The 27,205-nt window shown below is 33.4% G+C and overlaps 1 protein-coding gene across 1 annotated transcript in view; it reads right to left on the bottom strand.

Annotated features, from left to right (window-relative positions):
- Positions 1–1,043: 1,043 nt before the first annotated feature.
- Positions 1,044–27,205, bottom strand: part of LOC6054186 — a 171,320-nt gene continuing 145,158 nt past the window's right edge. Inside the window, exons 4-8 of the mRNA XM_038252124.1 lie at positions 12,008–12,114; positions 11,206–11,379; positions 8,283–8,437; positions 7,739–8,018; positions 1,044–2,769 (exon numbers count right to left, since the gene is read on the bottom strand). Of these exons, the coding sequence (XP_038108052.1) occupies positions 1,206–2,769; positions 7,739–8,018; positions 8,283–8,437; positions 11,206–11,379; positions 12,008–12,114 (2,280 nt within the window). The 3' untranslated portion in view covers positions 1,044–1,205. The remainder of the gene's footprint in view (positions 2,770–7,738; positions 8,019–8,282; positions 8,438–11,205; positions 11,380–12,007; positions 12,115–27,205) is intronic.

The raw sequence follows: 27,205 nt of genomic DNA, 5'->3' as shown, positions 1-27,205 counted from the left end.
TTTGTTTTTTTGTTTCATTTTCATTTAAATAACTTTTTTTATTCTCTATTTTCACCTACGCGTCCGGAGAAAAAAACGACCAATAAATTTGTCAACAAGTTCTTCCTTCCTCACTTGTGGCATCTTTCATCTCTTTGGTTTACATTTGTGTAAATTACTTTTTCCTTGTTCTTGTTGCTGCTGTCGTCCACAAGTGTGTGTGTGTGCTTTTTGCTCTTTTTCTCTGATTTTAATTTGATCCTACGAACGAAAATGACTAACGGTAAATCTCTATTGCCTAAAAAACGTAATTTGTCGACAAGTTGTCCTTGTTGGCTGCTGCTCAAGCCACTTCTAAACGAGCTGTTTTCGCGCCTCCATTATTTTCCTGCTGCCGGCGTCAAACTTCTGAAACGAAGCTAGCAAAACTCTCACTTCTGCCTCGAAGTCTCTCTGTACTTTTTTTTGGGGTGGGCGTGGACTTGAGCAGCAGCTTCAGCATAAAGGGACGCCTCTGTTCTCAAGTCGTGAACCAGCAACATTATGTTGTTGCGTTTGAGTTTGTGTGTGTGTGTGAGTTTCGATTTACATCGGAGTGCACTTTAAAGTTTCATCTTTTTAATTCATTAATTGGAGTGTGGTTGTGTGTGTGTGTGTGTTTGCTTTTTTTGTTGGTGTGTGTAATTGTTCCAGCTTACTTTAGACTGGACTCAAGAAATCTATACGAGGAGAACGAGAGGAAAATGAAGGCATGCTCGTTTTTTTACTGACTGCTCGAGGGGAACGTTCTGTGGCTAACTATGGTAAATGCAAATAAAAGTATTTAAATTTAAAGAAGACAAGTTTGTCGTAGAAATATAGTTAATCAAACGACCCTCTAAGCACAATATAACAAAAAAAACTGAACAAATTTGAATGATAGAAATATACTCGTAAAAATAATGTTATGGATCGTTTGAGTCTGTAAAAAAAGAATTAAAAAAGTTTATAATTTATTTTTCATGTATTGCATAAAAAAATCAATTTGACAAACAACTGGAACACGTCGAAGGAAACCAAAGTTTGTTTCGTAACCACCGAACGTTCCCTCGTTTACTATCTGTTCTGCTGATGTTTTGCCCCAAACCAGGCTGCTAGAATGCTGCTTCTCAGTTCAGCTACACGGCGACGGTCTGTACGGAAATGGTTGGACGATTAGTACCAGAACCGTCGGGCGTCCAATCACCTCAGTCGTAGTACTTCTGCCCGTACAGCCGGCAGTAGATGGTAAAGGCGAGGATGATCAGCGTGGCTAGCACGACTCCGGCCACGACCATCTGCACTACCGGGAACTGGAAGCACTCGACCACGTCCGGGAAGTCCCCGTTGGACGGGATGTACTTGGTTCGGCACAGTTCGGGCGCCTCGTCCGTTAGGTACGGGATGTTCAGCAGGAAGTCCTTGTCGAACAGGCCGGTCCGGATGTAGTTCTCCTCGATGTACTCGTAGTTTTTATCGATGTTACTCTCGACGACGCGGAGGCCGGTCACGTTGGGGCAGTTGTGGACGCCGTTGCACAGCAGATATTCGGGGATACAGACGTGCTGATCGCCGGGGCAGTAAAAGTCACAGCTGTCCTTGAACATTGAAGAGGTGGCGAGCGTTCCGTCGGCGTTTCGCGGCAGATGGAACAGCTCCGTCCAGACGAACTTGAAGGCGTTCTTGCCGACGGCACTGTCGCCGGTGTACTGGATTAGGACTGGCAGTGGTTCATTTTCGTTTTCGACGGCGCCGAGTTCGGCGGCGGAAAGAATTGGTAAATCTCGGGCGAGGCTCACGTTCTCCGGACAGATGATGAACCTCGGTTCCAGACGACCTGCAAGGTAGACTTCGATCCTACCATGTTCACAGCTACGATCTGCGAACCTTGCCTTGTCCAAGTGCAACCAGAGATCCCGCTGGGCAGCTACTTTCAACTCCCAGATGCACTTCTCCCGACGATTCTCATTCAACTGAATCCCCAGCGCATTCTTGTACGGGAACACCAACTCCCCATCCGGCGACGGTCCCAACGAAATCGGTCCACAAATCGGCCCATGGGCAAACTCGTAGTTCGCCTCGAACAATGTGTGCGGATTCTTAAAGTAGCTCGTAGTCGCGTGCTGACCCTGAATAATCAACTCCAAATTCATCTGATCCCCAGAAGAAATCACCCTCACCGGCCTCGGAATGTTATCGCAGAAGCACGCCAACCTGTTCTGATTCTTGTCCTTCTCCTCCCACAATATCAACTTATCCACCCGTTCTTCGTGACACCGCGTGCAAGCGTTCATCGAATACGGAACCTCCTTAAACGTCACCGACGTAACCTCAACCACAACCCTCGAGAACAACCTCCGATCCGTCACAAACTTGTACTGACACCTCACATCGCTCCCACTCGCCCGCTTATAAATCAACGTGTTCCTCGGCGATCCCAGCTGACCCTTGCTGTACTTCCACGCGTAAAACACCTCGTCGCACAGCGTGTTCTGCACCACATCCCCATATCGCGAATTGTTAAAGAAGTCATAGTGCGCCCAGTAGTACAACGAACTCCCACTATAAGACCCGGTCTTGCTCAAAAATTTCACGTACAACGACCTGCCCGTGCTCACAAAGTCGATCTTCTCCATCGGGCGGGAAAACGTGTCGCAGAACGTCTTGATGATGCGGGCCGGGTCCGGGTGGTTCGCGTCGTAGATCGTCAGCGACTCGGCGCAGTCCTCTTCGTGCCGGATGATGGGCGCCTCGATGCGGTTGATTCGGAAGCTGGAACGGAGGAAAAAGAGAAAAGTAAATAAAAGTTAGTTATTTTATGTGTGAATTTTATTTCTCTGGTTTGGCACGGTGTATTTTTTCGAGACCTCAAAGATAAAAAAAAAATCGGTATGTCTGATATTTTGCACCGTGAAAGAAGGGCTCTTTCCCGACATTTTGCGGGGTATACCGAAATATTTCGTCGGGGGGTCTAGTGCAACTTTTTTTTTTTGAAGATAATTTTTCGATTTTATGGGATATTTGTTCAAAAAAGTCACAGAAAATCGGCGCATTCATGTTGATATCACTAAAACTTCTTATGAATAAGCCATGGAGACTCTTACCAACTATATTTGACCAATATTTGACTTCCAATAATAAAAAAAATCGAACCAATTTTACCAGATTTCTAGCTTTCTTTGAAACTACCCCAAAATCCAAGTTGGAAACCCCGATGCTACCGAAAGTAAATCTTTTCTTTGTACAATTTGTCATGAAATAACAGAAAAATATTGCCCGGATACAAATTTGAGCATTAAACAATGCAAAACATAGATTATTTATTTAATAAGCTGTTTATTACCCAATAGGTTCCGAAAATTATTTTTTCAATACTCTGCCACATAACACCATTACATTTTAAAATTTTTTAGAATCAATCACAATGAAGAAAACAGTTTTCTGAACAAGTTCCATAAAAAAGTATCAGTATTGGTTCAATATAAGCAGGGATATGCCCAATTTCCTGAAATAAATAGAGCCTTTCTCCAAAATTTTCTTATTTTAATCACCTTTCACATGATGGGCACTGCCTACCAAGATATTTTTTATGATGATAATATGTTATTAAAACATAAAAATTATAACAAGTTTTGACGAAATTCATGAAAATTATTCTATAGCATACATTACAAAACTCAGTAGGCAGTGCCCATCGTGTGAAAGGTAATTAAATAAAGAAATTTTGGAGAAAGGCACTATTTATTTCAGGAAATTGGGCATATCTCTGCTTATATTGAACCAATACTGATACTTTTTTATGGAACTTGTTCAGAATACTGTTTTCTACAATGTGATTGATTCTAGAATGTTTTAAAATGTAATGGTGTTATGTGGCAGAGGACTAAAAAAATAATTTTTGGATCCTATTGGGTAATAAACAGCTTATTAAATAAATAATCTATGTTTTGCATTGTTCAATGCTCAAATTTGTATCCGGGCAATGTGTTGCAGCTATTTCATGACAAATTGTACAAAGAAAAGATTCACTTTCGGCCGTATCGTGGTTTCTAGCTTTGGATTTTGGGGAAATTTAAAAAAAACGCTAGAAATCTAGAAAATTTGGTTCGATTTTTTTTAGTGGATGTCAAATATTGGTCAAATATAGTTGGTTAGAGTCCGCAATGCATATTCATAAGAAATTTGAGTGATATCAACATGAATACACCGATTTTCTGTGACTTTTTTGAACAAATATCCCATAAAATCGAAAAATAATCTTCAAAAAAAAAAGTTGCACTAGACCCCCCGACGAAATATTTCGGTATACCCCGCAAAATGTCGGAAAAGAGCCCTTCTTTCACGGTGCCAAATATCAGAAATACCGAATTTTTTATCATTTGTTTGTTCTAAAAAATACACCGTGTTGGAATATGCCGTAGCAGCAATCGCGAGCTCCGATACCTTTATTTTATTTTTTTCCATTAAAAGTTACAAAATTTTCATTACTTTTCATTAAAGAGCATTTAAAGGAAGTGTAAATGCACAATTCAAGGCATTTTTGAGTTTGATATTTCATTAAGACCCGATATCTTTGCCTTGCATACACTGAAAAAATCTCATTTTTTCCTGTTTTTTATTCACCGAGTGGTCATATTTAGAGCAATTCACGGCGAAAAAATCGAAATTTTGCGGTGTGCTAATTACAAAACATTGGAATTTCACGTTACTTTTAAAAACTGCTAAAAATATACCTAATTTAGTTTTGGGAAATTTTCAAAGAATTTCTGCCAGTTTAATTTTACAATACACTTAACCCCCGGTTGGTAACTTTTTCGTACGAAACTGTTCAAGTTTGTAATTTGTAAGTGACGAACTGTCACTTTTAACACGGACTCACAAATACCATCAAACCAAACGTTTGGTAGTGTGTGTGAGCTCTGTGTAGAGAGGGTGTCAAACTAAAAAGTGACCCCGCGGTTTCAGTGTAATAGTACATATTTGATTAATTTTGGGAAATTTTTAAGAGTTTCTGTCAGATTTTTTGAAATTTTGTTCGCTAAAATATTTCCAAAACGAAGCACGTTCACCAAATTCATCAAAACTAAAAGCAGGAAAATTCGTGTAATAGAATTGTGTTTGCTGATAAGGAAATATGAGTATTTTAATAAAGTTTGGGCAAAACTTCATTAAATGCAGTTTTTTACTTTTATTGATAATTCCAGAAAATTATAAATTCTTAGAAAATTGCTTAGTAAATTTGATTTCAACATGTTTTGTATTATAAACCAATTGAATAAATAACATAATTTATAATCAATAATCAAATATTTTTTCCTTATTATTTTCATATTAAATGCAATTTGTTCATTGATATTTTCATAAATTTGCGGAATAAACAAGTTTTGCTGGAAATGTACAAAAAATATTTGCATTCTGTATTTCTGTATTTCTGATGTAAAATAGTCCTAGATCTGACATGACATATTTTTCTTTACTTGGAAACTGCTTCCAAAATACTTGTTAAAATATTGTGAAGATATGGAATAAATAAAAAGCTTAAATGTAAAAGTAACGATTTATCAATTGAATATTTAAAATTTTATCACGCTCAGTATTGGGACTGATTGTTTATTTACCCAAATTGCATTGTCAATGGAATATTTAAAATTTCGCGTAATTTCACGGTATCTACAATATTTCACGGCCAAGGGCAAGTTTCACGAATGACACGGCTTTCGTGAAATCACGTAAAATCATTAGCCTTAAGACATAGCAAAGGGCATATTAACAATGTTAAAAAAAAGAAAACGTGGAATTTTCGTAGGTTTTCAAAGCACGCTCCCAATTCATAGAAAAATTGCGACTTTATTCAAAATAGTTACTTTTAAAATGGATAATCTTGAAAACGGTGCACTTTATAAAAAAAAATCAAAAAAGCTTTTTTTGAAAATATAAAAAAAATACATTTTTTTAAAATTACCGAAATAGTAGTATTTGCAATTCCGTCGTGAAACTACTTACTTTTCTTGTCATTCTTGAACGACGAAATAGCCTACTTTTCTGTACCAAAAATAAAAGAATCGAATAGCAACACTTTTCAAAATAAATGCTGAAAAGTTCTACTTTTCAGCACTGAAATGGGTGCTGAATAGTCGAACTTTTCAGCACTTGTTTCGAAAACTAACACTTTTCAAAAAAATTTTGATTTACACGATTTATTGACAAAATACAAGAAAAATTGACTTAAAATTTCACTCAATGTGTGTTTTTCGGAATTGCAAAAAATGTTGTATGGAACTCGTTGCAAAACTTGATTTTTTCAGCACTCGACGTATTTATCCAACTCGGTGAACCTCGTTGGATAAATGTACGACTCGTGCTGAAAAAATCCTCTTTTTGCAACTTGTTGCATAAACTACTATTATGCAACAAGTAGCAAAAAGAAGTATTAATTTTCCATTAAGTTATTTTTGATAGGGAAAAGTAGGCCGTTTCGTTTCTCCAGAAGGACAGGAAAAGTGGACAGTTTCACAGCGGAATTGCAAAAATTATAGTTTTTGAGTAGGTATCAGATGATAAGAAATATTTCATGCATTTAGAAAATTATAATAACTTTTTTTAACGCTCTAGCTGTTCAAAAAACTACGAATTTTCGGAAGGTTCTTGTTTGTTTTCTACAATATGGGATTTTTTTTCACAGCTCTCTGAAACATTTTTTTAGAAAATAGTAATAAATTTTACAAAGCTGAAGAAAAACTAAAATTTGCAGTTTTTAACTTTTCAAAACTACTAGGTTTAGAAATTGTTTAGTTTTTTTTTGCAATATGGGTTAATAATAATCGGGAATATTTCTATCAAAAATAATAATACTTTTTTCACAATTTTCACAAAACTACGTATACTACAAGAAACTTTTTAGTATTTTCAAAAAGTTTTATCTTTTCTTTCAAATTGTTTAAAAAACTTAAAATTTGAGCACGTAATTTTGTGAAAATGTTGAGTATTTTTCAAGAAATTTATTACCTCTTTTTAAAGTAATTTTAATGATGAAATCTCATCAGAAATTGGTTAAAACTCACCTCTTCTGATGACACAAAACCTGTTGTTCTTCCCTGATGAATATTACCATAATTTTTTTCGGTGTATGAAAAATTCTCGATTATTTGATACCTTTATTGCAAAACCTAATATTTTTTTCGGCATTACGTAGTTTTGAGGAAAATTTGATTTAATTCATGTAAAATTTATGAGAACTTGAAAATTGAATGTTTTATTAAAGTGTTTTGAAAATAAGCCTATTTTTCATTGCTAATACAATCTTAAACCTATTGAAACACTCAAGAAACATTGCATTTCAAAAATCATGAAAAATTCGTATTTTGTGATCATTTTCATGTAATTTTAGTTGTAATGGATAGCTGTCATCATCCCGAAACCATTACAATTTTTTAAAGTCTGAATAATTTTTCGAAAGGAAAGGTGAAATCATACTTATCAGATTGTAGAATAAACTCATTTTGAAATGCTTGAAAACACCATTCAAATGCAACAAACAGAATTAAATTCAATTCAACTTTATGTTTTTACAATCAATCATCAACCTTTCTCAATTTAAATTGCCAACTACGCCGTTCATAGGCATTAACAATAATTACACAGTTCAAAATCACCATGCTTCTCCATTGCAGTACCCGCCATACTACCGATCTATGGAGTCACATGGTATTTAACATCTTCATCCAGCTCTTAAGCAACTCACCTCGGGAAGTACAGCCGCACAATTTCTCCCTCATTGCCCTGGATATGATAGCTGCAAGAGGTGTTCGGTGGGTACCAATGCGCCACGCTGAGGAAGATTCCTTCGGACGCACTTGTGGCCTTCAACGCATCCGAGCTAAGCAGCCAATCACAGGCCCCATGCTTCGTTCCCACGGTTTCCACGTGCCCGGGCCAGTTTCCGACGTTAAAGTGGAACCCGGTGTTGAGCAGCGGCCCCGCCGGGGATGACACAAACTCCACGTACATATGCTGGGACGTTCCTGGAATGGGTGCGTGGGAATAAGTGCGTAAGTGCGTAATGTTATTATTGTTCAATCCTGGGAAACTTTGGGCCATGTGGAAAATGTTGCACTGGAATGATTCTCTGGGAAATCAGAAGTTAGTTTTTGTATTTGTGATACTCAACGGCAAAAACGATAAGTGTAAATAATTTGAATTTCTTTAACAAATTTAACTAATAAAACAAACTGGATAAAAAAACCTTTCAATTTCCCAGAGATACCTTCTCAGCTGAACTCGCTTACCGATGATGCTGAAGGGAAACTTTCCCATACCGCAGAATTTGCCGATCGGTGGCGCGTGCTCGTCGCGGCCATCGTACACGGCCAGCCAGTCGTACGGACAGTGATCCGAGCCGGAGCCAATCTCCTTCATCGGGCATGTCATGATGTTTTCACACCTGGCACGCGCCCAAGGGGGTGAGGGAGAGACAGAGGGAGAGAGAGGGCACACATAAACAGGGTTAAAGTTAATTACAGATGTCGGACGGTCCATGCAAATTCGCCATTTTATTGTACAGACCAGACCAGACCAGACCAGACTCTCAGATTGTATTTTATACTTTGTTCTTAGAGATAATTTTGGTTTCTGATAATCCAAAGTTTTTTTAGTCCCACGCAACTAATGAAACAAACTTTTTTTTCGATCCCAACATTCATTTTTCTTTTTAAATTTAAAAGTTAATGTTTGATGAAACATGCAAAAAAATCGTTATAAATTGTAATTTAAATAGTTTTTCACATTCACAAGTTTTTTTTTCTGCAAATAATTATATTTTTCCAATATTTTTTCCTCTTGATTTTTTGGGAAATTTTGAAGAGAAGAGAGACAAATACTTGAAACAATATTTTAATTCCAGTTTCGATGCAACTGTTTTCAAAATTGACAAAATTATTTTCAACTTTATGATTAACGGGCCCTTCTCCGCCAACAATCACAGCAATTTTCCCGAACCCTCTTCGATTTTCGTACTTGCGTAATATTGGTCCATGATAACGAATCCGAGGTCTTTAATTTTTGAACATTCAAAAAATACGTATTTTTCAATTATTTGCAGCCTAAAATGGTGATGATTCGGGAATGTTGTGTAAACGGGACTGTTAATAAGATTGGACGCCCATGTCCTATTAAAAACTCCGAAGAACATATTTTTCAACGAAAAATATTACAAAAATAGTTTTAAAATCTCTGCCATTTTTCGTTACTTGACATTTAAATTTTAGGGAAATTTAATGTAGGTACTTTTCAAATCTGCAATAATCCAGAAGAGTCAAAAAAAATTTAAATAAAGATGTTGTGTTTTTTGTAACTTGTCCCAAAAACATAAAAAATATAAAAATTGAAATAACAAGCCATGGTCTCAATATTTAAATGAAAAAAATGTTTTAAAGTGCATTTTACACCTGCCCAGTTGTTTTGCAATCATTAGTTTTTTTTTCACCGAAAAAAAAACTTTTTGTGGTGCTGTACATTGGAATTCCACATATGAAATTTTTTTTTTTTCGATCCCAGACATTCTAAATATCGTAATTTTAAACGCAGAAAAATGCATTTCCAATTATTTTCATTTCGTTAGACCTCTATTCTCCTTAAAATTTTGAACTTTTTTGAAAGAAAATTTTTTTTTGCTCCCTGATTTTTCGAACCGATTTTGAAGGGGGGAGGGGGGGGGCTGACATAAACTTTAAAAATATTTGCAACGGCCTAACTGTAAAACCAATAAAAAATTAGATAGGCATAATGTAATGATAGGAGGTGGTAGAATAGTCCAAATACTACCAAAAACAAACATACACTAAACCAGATAAAAGAGCAATTCTGTACGAATCGGTCTTTTTTTTTAATTTTAATTTTTTATCAGATTAAAAATCTGGATGAAACTTTTTTGGTTAATGAAAATTAAAAAAAAAATCATTTGAAGGAATTGGTTAATGAAAATTAAAAAAAATATCATTTGAAGGAATTTTGTGATCGACTTGGAAATCAAATATTGGTCGCCAAAATTTAACTTAATTTTTCGATGTAAAATCGAATTTGCAATCAAAAAGTCCATGAGTTTTTTTTTATTCATGTTTGCTCAGTTGAAAAAATATTTTTAAAAGGCTTCTCTATTCTCTATATTTGCTTTTTTGAACTTTGTTGATACGACCCTTAGTTGCTGAGATATTGCCTTGCAAAGATTTAAAAACAGGAAAATTCAAGTTTTCTAAGTCTCACCCAAACAACCCACTATTTTCTAATGACGATATCTCAGCAACTAATGGTCCGATTTCCAATTTTAACATTCGTGAAATTTACCGATTTTTTCGAAAACAATATTTAATTTTTTGTGAATCATGACTAACATTTTAAAAGGACCAAACGTTCAATATAACGCCCTTTTGAATTGTTAGTCTTGAACATTTCCAAAAATACAAAAGACTTGCTAAACATGCTAAAAATGATTCGGATTCTAAACGCAGGGAAATGTATTTTAAATTGATTTCAGGTGATTGCACTTAAATTCTCATTAAAATTGAAGTTTTTTGAAAAAATATTTTTTTTGCTCCCTTATTTTCCGGCCACTTTTTGAAGGGGGTGAATAGCTTACATCATCCCGTTTCCAAAACGTTATAATTTATTGAAATTGGGATAATTTTTCATAGATTAATTGCCAATGTCTTCCATACAACCAAAATCAAATAAGCTTCAGTTAAGCACGCATGCCTCATATGCGGATAGACCTACGCAACTTGGATTCGTGATCATGAACCAAAAGTAACTCTTAGGACAAAGTTTCAGGCAAATCGATGAGGGGGTTTCCGATTTCGTGTTAGTTGGCAGAGAATTGCTAGACTCAAATGTCATTGATGCGAAAGCAACTCATGTTTTCGAGATATTACGAGTGATTAGGATTCACTCTTTGTTTACAAACTCACAATTGCTCATTTACACTGTTTAGCTTGAACTTCTGCGTCCTAGTATTTTGTCACACACTAAAAATTGAATTTAAACTTTCAAATTATCACAAAATCAAATTAAAATATTGCTATGAGGAACCAAAATAACCCATAAAAACAAAGTTTAACGCTATTCATAGACTAATTGAGACAACATTTCGGATATTTGCGTTGCGTTTTGGCCTGGACCGTGGCCCCGGATGTACCCGCCTGGAGGATGTTTTCTCACCTCTGACCGTCGACGGCAAACTGCTCGTTCTGGATGTACAGCTTGATGAAGGGCAGCCGGGTGTGGAGCCGGTACCGGCACTTGAGCGCCCGCGGGTAGATTCCCGGGTAGGCCGGCGACTGGACGTAACACGTTTGCAGCCGGCAGTCGCGGAACTCGCGCTCACAGTACGACCTGGAAAAACAGATGCAATGTCAACATCATCATCGTCGTCGTCGTCGTCGTCGTTTGGCGTCACGACCCGCCCGAGCAATGAAACAAAAATATGCATAAATTTCATCAACTTTAAAAGGTTATTTATATTCATTGAATAAATCAATTTTGGTAAAAGCTTCGCGAAATGTTTCCTGCTGATGCTGGCTGCTTCTGGATACCGCTGATTCCATCGGCTCAGGACATCGTCATGCATTCTGATTACCTCCCACGGCAGATGCAAGCATGTGCATCAGCAGAAGCATCACAAACCACGACGACGACGACAACGGAGAAGCTTTATTCAAACATGGCAGGCAGCATAAGTGAACCGCCGCGCACATTAGGCATGTATTTGGCCTTCCCCTTTTAGAGTGAAGTCCACTTGGCATAATGTGCGGGAGTGAAAATGTATTTTTGGCATAAGAATGTGAATTGTGATGTTGTTTTGAAAATGAGAGACTCAGAACGGTGACAATAAGATTCATCATTTTGAAGCATAGTAGAAGCTATTTTGAATGAGACTTTTTCTTTTGTTCCTGCCAAAAATATCTGTTTTTTCACACGGTCCAATCTCACCCCCACTCACCCTCCTGCATTCAAAACTCACCCTTGCACCACCTCGCCGCGCCGGTTCGGATAAAGCTCCGGGTGGGGACCGTATCGATTGAACACTTCCATCTGTTGTTCCGCCCGGGAGTCGAAGGCAAAGTATGTCTGCAATGAAAATGAAAACGGGGAGAACAATTATTAATTGGGTATCATCATCATCGCTCATAAATGTTGCGCTCTGCGCGGTGGTGGAGACAAATTTGTCTGAGTTGCTGCTATATTTTGCACGAATAACTTTTGCACGGAAATTATTGATGCGCCGGCTAAACCGGACGATGCATTCATTGAGCGTATTTTCGCATTAATAGGTTATGATCTATTGATGCTTGTTTCAAGTTATAAAACTCGGTGTGCACGTTTGATTCTAAATCATGAATTAAATATTTATCTTAAATAATTTAATATAAATTCAAAAACAAAGCAACACTCAAAATGTGCCAGGAAAATTGATGCTGATGAAAATAGAAAAATAAATGTTAGGAAAATTATTCAAAGTTACACGGAACAAAATCCGGTTTGCGGAATCGCAAACTTTGCTTCCGATTTGCTCTACCAATCGCAAACCTCCGTTTACACCCGTCAGCAGGAAGCATTGCTTCCAATATCGCAAACGGTGATTTTCGATATCGCAAACGTAACGCCGTAACGCATGCCTGCCAAAAGTACGCAGCACGCAGCCACTACAATATTTACTGTTTTGAATTGACCGTTGCTTTTCAAATTTTGGATGGAAATAAGAAGAAGAAGAAGTTTCAATGTTTTTATTTATTTATTCATAATTCAAAACAAAATCAAAGCATTTGTGTGAGTGGTTTACTACGGAATTTTGATTCTATCAGTCGTCGATTGTTCTGATCTGGTCGTCCTGGATGTCCGCGGGGCTGCAGGTTACTGCTGGGCGTCGGTGCAGCCGTTGGCATGTTACTCCCCGTGACGTGAGTCCCGGTGCCAGCAGTAGGAGAAGAAGGTGGCGTGGCCAAAATGCACTCGTTGATGCTCCACTTGCCAAAGTCTTTGTGGTCGGCACCGCGGCAACTATGTTTTCGGTAATGATTGTACAGGTCCTTCTCATGCTCGGTGACGTTGGCGGCGGTGCCACCCGGATAGAGGTGCTGAGACCGGTGCAGCGTGCTCGGGTCGTCGATGTGGCTGATTTCCAGCGTCGCGCAACGAGCTTGCACGTTTCTTGAGCGGATTCGCGTACCGCCAGAAGTTCTGCTCGTCCTGGAGGTTGACCGCCGAACTTCACCTCGAGAATCGACTTGAGCGGAGTGACCTCCACTAGAAGACCGTCTGCCTGGAACAAGTCCCCAGAATCTCCGCCATCAGTCGGATCTGTGAAGGTGTTTGTCGAACTCACGGTGCAATTGCGAGCCGTAGACTGCGAAAGAGAACACCAAATTAAATTTCAATATTATCGTTTCTTGACTTTTCTAGAATGAAAAAAAGAACTCTGAAATTCTAACATTTTAATTGATTCTCAAAAATTCTCAAAAATTCTCTAAAATTCTCAAAAATTCTCAAAAACTCTCTAAAATTCTCAAAAATTTTCAAAAGTTCTCAAAAATTCTCAAAATTTCTCAAAAATTCTCAAAAATTCCCAAAAATTCTTTAAAATTCTAAAAAAAATTCAAAAAATTTCAAAAAATCACAAAAAATCACAAAAATTCTCAAAAATTCTAAAAAATTTCAAAAACTCTCAAAAATTCTCAAAAATTCAAAAAATTCTCAAAAATTCACAAAAACTCTCTAAAATTTTTTAAAATCTCAAAAATTCTCAAGATTTTTCAAGAATTCTCAAAAATTCTCTAAAATTTTCAAAATTTCACAAAAATTCAGCAAAACTCTCTAACATTCTTTAAAAATTTTCAAAAATTCTCAAAAATTCTCAGAAATTCTCAAAAGTTCTCTTAAATTCTCTAAAATCTTCTTAAATTCTCTAAAATTCTCTGAAATTCTCTAAAATTCTCTAAAATTCTCTAAAATTCTCTAAAATTCTCTAAAATTCTAAAATTCTCTAAAATTCTCTAAAATTCTCTAAAATTCTCTAAAATTCTCTAAAATTCTCTAAAATTCTCTAAAATTCTCTAAAATTCTCTTAAATTCTCTTAAATTCTCTAAAATTCTCTAAAATTCTCAAAAATTCTCAAAAGTTCTCAAAAATTCTCAAAAATTCTCAAAAATTCTCAAAATTTCTCAAAAATTTCCAAAAATTCTTTAAAATTCTCAAAAAATTTCAAAAATTCTCAAAAAAAATTTAAAATTCTCAAAAATTCTCAAAAAATTTCAAAATTCTCAAAAACTCTCTAAAATTCTTTAAAATTCTCTAAAATTCTCAAAATTCTCGAAAATTCTCAAAATTAAAAATTAAAAATTCTCAAAATTCACAAAACTCTCAAAAATTTTAAATTCTCAAGAATTCTCAAGATTTTTCAATAATTCTCTAAAATTCTCTAAAATTTTAAAATTTCACAAAATTCTCAAAAATTCACAAAAACTCTCTAACATTCTTTAAAAAATTTCAAAAATTCTCAAAAATTCTCAAAAATTCTCAAAAGTTCTCAAAAATTCTCAAAAAATCTCAAAAAATCTCTGAAATTCTCTAAAATTCTCTAAAATCTTCTAAAATTCTCTAAAATTCTCTGAAATTCTCTAAAATTCTCTAAAATTCTCTAAAATTCTCTAAAATTCACTAAAATTCTCTAAAATTTTCTAAAATTCTCTAAAATTCTGTAAAATTCTCTAAAATCATCTAAAATTCTCTAAAATTCTCTAAAATTTTCTAAAATTCTCTAAAATCCTCTAAAATTCTCTTAAATTCTCTAAAATTCTCTAAAATTCTCTAAAATTCTCTAAAATTCTCTAAAATTCTCTAAAATTAACTAAAATTCTCTAAAATTCTCTAAAATTTTCTAAAACTCTCTAAAATTCTCAAAAATTCTCAAAAGTTCTCAAAAATTCTCAAAAATTCTAAAAAATTCCCAAAAATTCTTTAAAATTCTCAAAAAAAAATCAAAAATTCTCAAAAATTCTCAAAAATTCACAAAAAATCACAAAAATTCTCTAAAATTCTTTAAAATTCTCAAAAATTCTAAAAAAATTCAAAAACTCTCAAAAATTCTCAAAAATTCAAAAAGTTCTCAAAAATACACAAAAACTCTCTAAAATTTTTTAAATTCTCGAAAATTCTCAAGATTTTACAAAAATTCTCTAAAATACTCTAAAATTTTTAAAATTTCACAAAAATTCTCAAAAATTCACAAAAACTCTCTAACATTCTTTAAAAATTTTCAAAAATTCTCAAAAATTCTCAAAAGTTCTCAAAAATTCTATAAAAATTCTCTAAAATTCTCTAAAATCTTCTAAAATTCTCTAAAATTCTCTGAAATTCTCTAAAATTCTCTAAAATTAGCTAAAATTCTCTAAAATTCTCTAAAATTCTCTAAAATTCTCTAAAATTCTCTAAAATTCTCTAAAATTCTCTAAAATTCTGTAAAATTCTGTAAAATTCTGTAAAATTCTCTAAAATTCTCTTAAATTCTCTAAAATTCTCTAAAATTCTCCTAAATTCTCTAAAATTCTCTTAAATTCTCTAAAATTCTCTAAAATTCTCTAAAATTCTCTAAAATTCTCTAAAATTAGCTAAAATTCTCTAAAATTCTCTAAAATTTTAAAATTCTCTAAAATTTTCTAATATTCTCTCAAATTCTCTAAAATTTTCTAAAATTCTCTAAAAATCTAAAATTCTAAAATTCTAAAATTCTAAAATTCTAAAATTCTAAAATTCTAAAATTCTAAAATTCTAAAATTCTAAAATTCTAAAATTTAAAATTCTAAAATTCTAAAATTCTAAAATTCTAAATTCTAAAATTTAAAATTCTAAAATTCTAAAATTCTAAAATTCTAAAATTCTAAAATTCTAAAATTCTAAAATTCTTAAATTCTAAAATTCTAAAATTCTAAAATTCTAAAATTCTAAAATTCTAAAATTCTAAAATTCTAAAATTCTAAAATTCTAAAATTCTAAAATTTAAAATTCTAAAATTCTAAAATTCTAAAATTCAAAATTTAAAATTTAAAATTCTAAAATTCTAAAATTCTAAAATTCTAAAATTCTAAAATTCTAAAATTCTAAAATTTAAAATTCTAAAATTTAAAATTTAAAATTTTGAGAAAATTCTAAAATTCTAAAATTCTAAAATTCTAAAATTCTAAAATTCTAAAATTCTAAAATTCTAAAATTCTAAAATTCTAAAATTCTAAAATTCTAAAATTCTAAAATTCTAAAATTCTAAAATTCTAAAATTCTAAAATTCTAAAATTCTAAAATTCTAAAATTCTAAAATTCTAAAATTCTAAAATTCTAAAATTCTAAAATTCTAGAATTCTAAAATTCTAAAATTCTAAAATTCTAAAATTCTAAAATTCTAAAATTCTAAAATTCTAAAATTCTAAAATTCTAAAATTCTTAAATTCTAAAATTCTAAAATTCTAAAATTCTAAAATTCTAAAATTCTAAAATTCTAAAATTCTAAAATTCTAAAATTCTAAAATTCTAAGTTTTTAAATATTCTAAAATTTTAAAAATTTCTTTTTTTTTAAACTAATTTTAAAATGATTTTTTGTATTTTTGTAATACAAATTTTTTTGTATTCCTGCATTTTTGTATTTTTATATTTTTATATTTTTATATTTTTATATTTTTATATTTTTGTATTTTTGTATTTTTGTATTTTTGTATTTTTGTATTTTTGTATTTTTGTATTTTTGTATTTTTGTATTTTTGTATTTTTGTATTTTTGTATTTTTGTATTTTTGTATTTTGTATTTTTGTATTTTTGTATTTTTGTATTTTGTATTTTTGTATTTTTGTATTTTTGTATTTTTGTATTTTGTATTTTTGTATTTTTGTATTTTTGTATTTTTGTATTTTGTATTTTGTATTTTGGTATTTTATTTTGGTATTTTGGTATTTTGGTATTTTGGTATTTTGGTATTTTGGTATTTTGGTATTTTGGTATTTTGGTATTTTTGTATTTTTGTATTTTTGTATTTTTGTATTTTTGTATTTTTGTATTTTTGTATTTTTGTATTTTTGTATTTTTGTATTTTTGTATTTTTGTATTTTTGTATTTTTGTATTTTTGTATTTTTGTATTTTTGTATTTTTGTATTTTTGTATTTTTGTATTTTTGTATTTTTGTATTTTTGTATTTTTGTATTTTTGTATTTTTGTATTTTTGTATTTTGTATTTTGTATTTTTGTATTTTTGTATTTTGTATTTTTGTATTTTGTATTTTTGTATTTTTGTATTTTGTATTTTTGTATTTTGTATTTTTGTATTTTTGTATTTTTGTATTTTGTATTTTGTATTTTTGTATTTTTGTATTTTTGTATTTTTGTATTTTTGTATTTTGTATTTTTGTATTTTGTATTTTTATTTTTGTATTTTTGTATTTTTGTATTTTTGTATTTTTGTATTTTTGTATTTTGTATTTTGTATTTTTGTATTTTGTATTTTTGTATTTTTGTATTTTTGTATTTTTGTATTTTTGTATTTTGTATTTTTGTATTTTTGTATTTTGTATTTTGTATTTTGTATTTTTGTATTTTTGTATTTTTGTATTTTTGTATTTTTGTATTTTTGTATTTTTGTATTTTTGTATTTTTGTATTTTTGTATTTTTGTATTTTTGTATTTTTGTATTTTTGTATTTTTGTATTTTTGTATTTTTGTATTTTTGTATTTTTGTATTTTTGTATTTTTGTATTTTTGTATTCTTGTATTTTTGTATTTTTGTATTTTTGTATTTTTGTATTTTTGTATTTTTGTATTTTTATATTTTTGCAAATTTGAATTTTTGTATTTTTGTATTTTTGTTTTTATGTTTTTTTGTATTTTTGTGTTTTTGTATTTTTGTTTTGTATTTTGAATTTTGTCGTTTAGCATCTAATTTTTTTTTCAATTTATTTGTTTTAGTATTTCTGTATTTATGTGTTTTTGTTATTTCGTTTTCTTTTGTATTTATTCTGTGTATTTTATTTTTCGTATGTTTGTGCTGTTGTTTTCTTTCTGGTTTCATTGGTGTTTTTGTACTTTGGGTTTTGTTTTTGTTTTTATGCTTGGTCGGGATTTTAAGCGCAAAAAACGCAAAACTCGCGTACGTAACTACCTAATCTTTTACGCACTGTTGAACGAGTACTCAATTTCGGCCGATTAGGTAATGCTTTAAAGAGCTGCAAACGCAGGTGCCTCAGAATTTTCGGGCGCCGACTATTTAAAACGGCGATTACCATAGGTTGTTGTCGGTGCTGTGGCGTACGCAACGGGTAATACTGTTGAAGTCGTATGGCCGTGGGCCTCCACCAACGATGCTCCGGCCAAGCTCGAATCGCTTAGCGAGTCACAAAGATACCGGACATCCGTGTCAATCATCGTCGGAAATGTATAGATGGGGTGGCAAGTTCCGCCGGCTGGAATTGGAAAGAAGCTGTTGAGTTTTGTTTAAATGCTTTGCCAAAATTGGACACTAACCTTAGTCTGATTAGTTTCATCCGGACTGAACTATTCAGATCAAAATTTGGAACCGGCATCCCAGTTTCTTGTATCACTGTCAGCGTAACATGGCGGAAGAACCGCCGGAGAGATGACTGGTGTACTTTTTGCGTAACACTCCGTCTCCCCGAAGTTTACCGTCAGCTTCGGCACGCCATGGTCGTCCTCCGTCACGGCACCGGTGACCAGCTGCCTGGTTCTAGCTGGGAGATGATGCTCGGCTAGGATTCCGGTAATTTACTTCCTCTCGCTATGCTCGGTGCTGGAGCTCCTCGATGCCTGGGATCATGTTCACGCCGAGCTTTTTCAGCAACAGCTGCAGCATCTCGTTGTTCACGCCCTAGACCGGATTAACACAAATCTTACGGCGTGGCACTCCCTGGCCGCCGAGGCTATTATTTTTTCAAACGCTCAAACATTTCACACGCGATTTGCCGAACAAAAAAAATACTGCTGCACAATTTTTGTTTGTTTATGTTTGAGCGGTTTGCGCGAGCGGCGCGAACTGCTGATTTTGACAGCAGCGTAACGCATTGGCTGCGTCGGGCGCCACAGAAAAGGGCACGGCAAACTTGGTGTTTGCGATATCGCAAACATTTTTTTCCAAATGCGGAAATAATTCTTTCAAAATCGGAAACATTTTTGATGATTTCGCAAACAGCCAATGTTTTCGAATTCATCGCGAAAATTTTTCGGATCCGCTGACCGGATTTTGTTCCGTGTACCCTTTTCAGGTAATTTTTTAATATTACCTTTAAAACTTCGATTGGTCCTTTGATTTCTCAAATGACGTATCAAGATTTTTAAGAGCGAGTCCACGAACAGGGCATACCCCTTTGTATGGGACGTCGTTTGGACTTCACCAATCTGCCTGAAATTTTTAGGGGTTGTTTGTACATATAAAACTAGCATCTGGCCAAAATATGAGCACTCTAGGTCAACGGGAAGTTGGGCAAATCGGGACACAAAGTTTGAAGGTTCAAAAACGTCAAAAATCTTAAAAAGGCTATAACTTAGGCAAAATTCAATTTAATTTCAAAATTCAAAATGCATCTGAAAGGGCTTCAAAAATGCAACAAAATGCAGGGAGAAGCATCCCAATTGGTTAAATCTAAAGAGAGTTATTGGCATTTCAGTGAAAAAATAGCATAATTTTCAAACTCAAATAAAAAAGTGTTCCATTTTTTAACTTTTAATTTTTAAAGGGCTAAAATGGATTAAAATAAACATTTTGATGCATGTTTCTTATGTGAAATTGTCTCAGGAACACGAATATGATAAAATTATTACCAGAAAATGGGATCTAAGGGGTCTCCCGAGCAAAAATTTACAACCAAAAAATTCACAAAAAGTAAAAGTGTCTATTAAATATGTTAAACTGCCTTACCCAAAGCGTTCTCAATCTCAGATGGTAGTCCCAGATGTCCCCTACAAGCTGCAGGTCGAACCGAGTTGATATCTGGATGGAACACTTTTTTATTTGAGTTTGAAAATTATGCTATTTTTTCACTAAAATGCCAATAACTCTCTTTAGATTTAACCAATTGGGATGCTTCTCCCTGCATTTTGTTGCATTTTTGAAGCCCTTTCAGATGCATTTTGAATTTTGAAATTAAATTGAATTTTGCCTAAGTTATAGCCTTTTTAAGATTTTTGACGTTTTTGAACCTTCAAACTTTGTGTCCCGATTTGCCCCACTTCCCGTTGACCTAGAGTGCTCATATTTTGGCCAGATGCTAGTTTTATATGTACAAACAACCCCTAAAAATTTCAGGCAGATTGGTGAGGTCGATGCGAGATGGGTATGCTTTGCTCGTGGACTCGCTCTTAAGTATGGAAGGCGTTATGTTATAATAACATTTGCGGCAACCATGCGCACCCACGTTTTTATTTATAAGGGATTTATAATATGAGGGTGCGCATGGTTGTTCAAGATGATTCCATACCTTGACTAGCTTTCAAGAATTCCATTCATTAGTATCATTTTGAACTCAGCAGTCAGCGGTTGAACTCGCAATATAAAAGTATTCAATTCAAATGCCAGGGTAGATATTCGAGTGTAACAAAAATTACTTTTTGGCGGGCATTCAGGGGTTTGTTCCGGTGGGCATACTGAGCCCAAATCTCAAATATGAGCTTAACGTAACAGAAGCTGGCGCTGTGCATTTGAAAGTTTGGCATTTTTCGAAAAATTGACCCCAGCCAAATCAAATGGTTTCTAGGGTGTCACGAGGTGCGACGCATATCTTTTTTGCCGGGCCGAAAAAATGCCAAAATTTGAAGAGGTGTACCAAGCTCCAGGGTGCTCCAAACTTCAATGTTATATATACCAAAAGATGCGCAAGGATCTGGCTTACTCGCCATTGATGTCAAAAATAAACGCTTCAGTGGCCAAAATGCCTTAAAAATTGAGATTTTCTAAAAATCTTTTTTTACGGGTTAAATTAAATTTAAAATTCAAATGCAAAGCGCCAGCTCCTGTTACGTCCGATCTAGCTCATATTTGGGATTTGGGCTCAGTATGCCCACCGGAACAAACCTTTGAATGCCCGTTAAAAAGTCATTTTTGTTACACTCTAGTAGATGTATTTACGGTTTATTTTCAAATGTACGAATATATTCTTGTTGTAAATAATTAGGATTTTAAGATTCAAGTTATTTTGATTACAAACCAATTAGTGGTTTCTGATGACCAGAAACAACCACAATCTGAAAAAAATTATATTTGAATAAAAAAAATATAGCGGTGGTCCTTGGTGGTAGCTTTAAAACGTTTTGACAGTGCCATTATTTTTCATGTTGATGATTTTTGCTCAATAATTGTCTGAGATTTCAAAAAAAGTGTTCAAGTGGTTTATGGATGGTCGCAAATCTCAAAAGTTTATTTCATCGCTAAAACTTTTATGCACTCATTTAGTAAACTCAGTAAACCTCGGAGGAAAAAGACTAGTGCTGAAAATTCTTTGTTTTACAACCTGTAACATAAACTTTTTTTAAATCATTTTAAATAGCAATTTCCCACTCGAATTTATAAATTCGTCAACTAATTTTTTAAATTTCCTGAGAATTCTGAATAAATCAAAATCGATACCAAAAACGTTACTTAGTCCACCTTTAGGTGGTTGGTGCCTTCCTCACATTCATAAAGTCAATACATTCAGTAAAAAAGCAACATTCCCCCTTAACATGTTTAACTCATTTCTTTTGATAGGGTTCGCAGACATTCAATATTTCTGGCTAATCGGCAATGTCTGATAAAAAACCTATCCAACGATAGTTCGCATGGAAGATTCAGACAATATCTCTTTCACAATATCTGAAATCCGGCCTCCAAAAAGTGTATAAATAACACTAAAGTGCTAATAACTTTTGATAGGTTTGTCAGATCCTTGATGTTTTAGGCTCATTTGAAAGGTATTTCAATTATCTAACTAACGACGAGCCGCATTAGGGACCCGGACATAATTTTCATCGAAATATCTGAGATCCGGCCTCCAAAAGGTGTATAAATAGCACTTAAGCAATCAAGGAAGTTGTTGTCTTCTTATTCCATAATTGTCAAACTTACGGACCCAATCCTGCAAGAATCTGATTGTAAAAATAATCAAACTTTGTTGTAAATAACTAGGCAGACAGTAATTTAGGAGATGAATAAAAATATATATATATATATATATAGTTCCCGTAGTTTTGAAGATACTAAAATTTCTGTAATGGAAATCTGGGTGCGAAAGCTATTGTTGATGTGTACCGTTAAGTGCTAATAACTTTTGATAGGGTAGTCAGATCTTCAATGATTTGGGCTCATTGGAAAGGTTAAATACCTTTCTGAGAATGTATATCATGATAGGTTTTCTTCCAAAAAACATCCTTTTTACAATCTTCCTGACAAACGCCAAAATAGTTTTTTTAGCATAACTTTTGAAGTACCTAACTAAACTAGCTGATTTTAAATAGAGACCTATGTTATGATATATATGACTATAATCGAGTGACAGTTTTTTGTCCAGCCACCTACACACATCCACACAGACATTTGCTCAGAACATAATTCTGAGTCGATATGTATACGTGAAGGTGGGTCATGAGGTTAAATTAATGAGTTAATTTTTCGAGTGATTTTATAGCCTTTCCTCAGTAAGGTGAAATTAAAAGAAGTAACTCGTATCAAAAAAATTAGTCCTGATAATCGAATGATCAAAATACAGGATATCGAAAGATTGAATAACCAAATCTTGACCCTGTTATCTTAAATCAGCGATTTTCAACGGGGGTACCGGGCCTACTTGATTTACATGGTAGGGGGTACCAGCCTAGAAGGGGGTTGAGAATCGCTGTCTTAAATGAAACACAAATCTGGAACGTTAAGGTTTACATTACGTCCTGTGCAAAAGTTTCTAAGTGAGTGTGGGAGGTCATTTTCTCTAATCTTATTCTGCATCCTTGAAAAGAAAAAAAAACGTCTAAAGCAGCACAATATTGAATTCTGCGACAGCGCAAAAAAAACCTTATCTGCAAAGTTCAAATAACAACATGCTATCACTATCTCTCTATCTCTCTTTCTCTCTCCACGACCTGAGCCACCCACATTTATTTGCTCATCTTTTTCAAGTCCGTGAGAATATCGCACAAGAAAACCGTCGTCCGTCGTCCCCACTAATTGAGTGCTTTGTCTTGTCCACTGAACTGAAGCTAGCTGGCTGGATGGCTGGTGCTACTAAAACAAAACTCTTGTTCTAATACACGACGTATAGAACAGGCAAGCCCAAGCAAGTGTCTGCAAGTTATTTGTCTTGTTTCAGCTTGATTTATCGCTCCTACTTTTTATCCTTCACACCAATTTCCGCACAATTTTTTTACGACCCCCCTCCCCCCACCAACTCCCCCTCTTTCTTTCACAACTTTCCAAACACTTTTCATTTTTCCCGCAGCCATTGTGTGCTGTTGGATTGTGTTTGACCACAGACAGAGAAGCAACGTTGTCCTCGTTGTCACCATAGAACCAGCGCGCGCTTCGTGTACACACTCCTCAGCCGACGCCGTTGCATAACTTCAGGGGTTTCACCTTTCCTCCCGACCTGGCCACGTGGACAACGCCACCACCACCGCCGCCGCCGGTGTGAGATATAAACAGAATAAAGCTAGCCGAGCATCGTCAGCGAAACTTTTGTGGAAAACTTTTTACCCATTGCCGCCGCGCGTTGCACATTGTTCACAATTCACCCCTCTACATCACCTCACCTCACTACAGTGCCACTGTTGCACTTTCATTTCTCTTCTAAAGAGAGATATCTACAGCGAAGTTTACGGCGGGCAGGGGTTCTTGGAATTGTGTAATTAGTTCAATTTTAGATTACATTTTCAAAACAACCTGTGTATATAGGACCTTTTGAAAAAGTAAGCGAGAATTCGACACAGAGTAGTTTATGCAACTAGTTGCAAAAAGAAGTTTTTTCAGCACGAGTCGTACATTTAAGATTTTTTTATTGGGTAAACAAATTTAGACTTATAGGACCCTTTAAAAAAAACTCTAGAAATGTAAACATTCACGGAACAAAATCCGGTTTGCGGAATCGCAAACTTTGCTTCCGATTTGCTCTACCAATCGCAAACCTCCGTTTACACCCGTCAGCAGGAAGCATTGCTTCCAATATCGCAAACGGTGATTTTCGATATCGCAAACGTAACGCCGTAACGCATGCCTGCCAAAAGTACGCAGCACGCAGCCACTACAATATTTACTGTTTTGAATTGACCGTTGCTTTTCAAATTTTGGATGGAAATAAGAAGAAGAAGAAGTTTCAATGTTTTTATTTATTTATTCATAATTCAAAACAAAATCAAAGCATTTGTGTGAGTGGTTTACTACGGAATTTTGATTCTATCAGTCGTCGATTGTTCTGATCTGGTCGTCCTGGATGTCCGCGGGGCTGCAGGTTACTGCTGGGCGTCGGTGCAGCCGTTGGCATGTTACTCCCCGTGACGTGAGTCCCGGTGCCAGCAGTAGGAGAAGAAGGTGGCGTGGCCAAAATGCACTCGTTGATGCTCCACTTGCCAAAGTCTTTGTGGTCGGCACCGCGGCAACTATGTTTTCGGTAATGATTGTACAGGTCCTTCTCATGCTCGGTGACGTTGGCGGCGGTGCCCCGGATAGAGGTGCTGAGACCGGTGCAGCGTGCTCGGGTCGTCGATGTGGCTGATTTCCAGCGTCGCGCAACGAGCTTGCACGTTTCTTGAGCGGATTCGCGTACCGCCAGAAGTTCTGCTCGTCCTGGAGGTTGACCGCCGAACTTCACCTCGAGAATCGACTTGAGCGGAGTGACCTCCACTAGAAGACCGTCTGCCTGGAACAAGTCCCCAGAATCTCCGCCATCAGTCGGATCTGTGAAGGTGTTTGTCGAACTCACGGTGCAATAGACTGCGAGCCGTAGACTGCGAAAGAGAACACCAAATTAAATTTCAATATTATCGTTTCTTGACTTTTCTAGAATGAAAAAAAGAACTCTGAAATTCTAACATTTTAATTGATTCTCAAAAATTCTCAAAAATTCTCTAAAATTCTCAAAATTCTCAAAACTCTCTAAAATTCTCAAAATTTTCAAAAGTTCTCAAAATTCTCAAAATTTCTCAAAATTCTCAAAAATTCCCAAAATTCTTTAAAATTCTAAAAAATTCAAAAATTTCAAAAATCACAAAAATCACAAAATTCTCAAAATTCTAAAAATTTCAAAAACTCTCAAAATTCTCAAAATTCAAAAATTCTCAAAATTCACAAAACTCTCTAAAATTTTTAAAATCTCAAAAATTCTCAAGATTTTTCAAGAATTCTCAAAAATTCTCTAAAATTTTCAAAATTTCACAAAAATTCAGCAAAACTCTCTAACATTCTTTAAAAATTTTCAAAAATTCTCAAAAATTCTCAGAAATTCTCAAAAGTTCTCTTAAATTCTCTAAAATCTTCTTAAATTCTCTAAAATTCTCTGAAATTCTCTAAAATTCTCTAAAATTCTCTAAAATTCTCTAAAATTCTCTAAAATTCTCTAAAATTCTCTAAAATTCTCTAAAATTCTCTAAAATTCTCTAAAATTCTCTAAAATTCTCTAAAATTCTCTAAAATTCTCTAAAATTCTCTTAAATTCTCTTAAATTCTCTAAAATTCTCTAAAATTCTCAAAAATTCTCAAAAATTCTCAAAAGTTCTCAAAAATTCTCAAAAATTCTCAAAAATTCTCAAAATTTCTCAAAAATTTCCAAAAATTCTTTAAAATTCTCAAAAAATTTCAAAAATTCTCAAAAAAAATTTAAAATTCTCAAAAATTCTCAAAAAATTTCAAAATTCTCAAAAACTCTCTAAAATTCTTTAAAATTCTCTAAAATTCTCAAAAATTCTCGAAAATTCTCAAAAATTAAAAAAATTAAAAAAATTCTCAAAAATTCACAAAAACTCTCAAAAAATTTTAAATTCTCAAGAATTCTCAAGATTTTTCAATAATTCTCTAAAATTCTCTAAAATTTTAAAAATTTCACAAAAATTCTCAAAAATTCACAAAAACTCTCTAACATTCTTTAAAAAATTTCAAAAATTCTCAAAAATTCTCAAAAATTCTCAAAAGTTCTCAAAAATTCTCAAAAAATCTCAAAAAATCTCTGAAATTCTCTAAAATTCTCTAAAATCTTCTAAAATTCTCTAAAATTCTCTGAAATTCTCTAAAATTCTCTAAAATTCTCTAAAATTCTCTAAAATTCACTAAAATTCTCTAAAATTTTCTAAAATTCTCTAAAATTCTGTAAAATTCTCTAAAATCATCTAAAATTCTCTAAAATTCTCTAAAATTTTCTAAAATTCTCTAAAATCCTCTAAAATTCTCTTAAATTCTCTAAAATTCTCTAAAATTCTCTAAAATTCTCTAAAATTCTCTAAAATTCTCTAAAATTAACTAAAATTCTCTAAAATTCTCTAAAATTTTCTAAAACTCTCTAAAATTCTCAAAATTCTCAAAGTTCTCAAAATTCTCAAAATTCTAAAAATTCCCAAAATTCTTTAAAATTCTCAAAAAATCAAAATTCTCAAAATTCTCAAAAATTCACAAAAAATCACAAAAATTCTCTAAAATTCTTTAAAATTCTCAAAAATTCTAAAAAAATTCAAAAACTCTCAAAAATTCTCAAAAATTCAAAAAGTTCTCAAAAATACACAAAAACTCTCTAAAATTTTTTAAATTCTCGAAAATTCTCAAGATTTTACAAAAATTCTCTAAAATACTCTAAAATTTTTAAAATTTCACAAAAATTCTCAAAAATTCACAAAAACTCTCTAACATTCTTTAAAAATTTTCAAAAATTCTCAAAAATTCTCAAAAGTTCTCAAAAATTCTATAAAAATTCTCTAAAATTCTCTAAAATCTTCTAAAATTCTCTAAAATTCTCTGAAATTCTCTAAAATTCTCTAAAATTAGCTAAAATTCTCTAAAATTCTCTAAAATTCTCTAAAATTCTCTAAAATTCTCTAAAATTCTCTAAAATTCTCTAAAATTCTGTAAAATTCTGTAAAATTCTGTAAAATTCTCTAAAATTCTCTTAAATTCTCTAAAATTCTCTAAAATTCTCCTAAATTCTCTAAAATTCTCTTAAATTCTCTAAAA

Source organism: Culex quinquefasciatus, chromosome 2 (genome assembly GCF_015732765.1).
Source record: "Culex quinquefasciatus strain JHB chromosome 2, VPISU_Cqui_1.0_pri_paternal, whole genome shotgun sequence".
NCBI lineage: Eukaryota > Metazoa > Arthropoda > Insecta > Diptera > Culicidae > Culex > Culex quinquefasciatus.
Note: the sequence above shows the minus strand (reverse complement) of the source record. Positions and strands in the feature narration are given on the sequence as shown.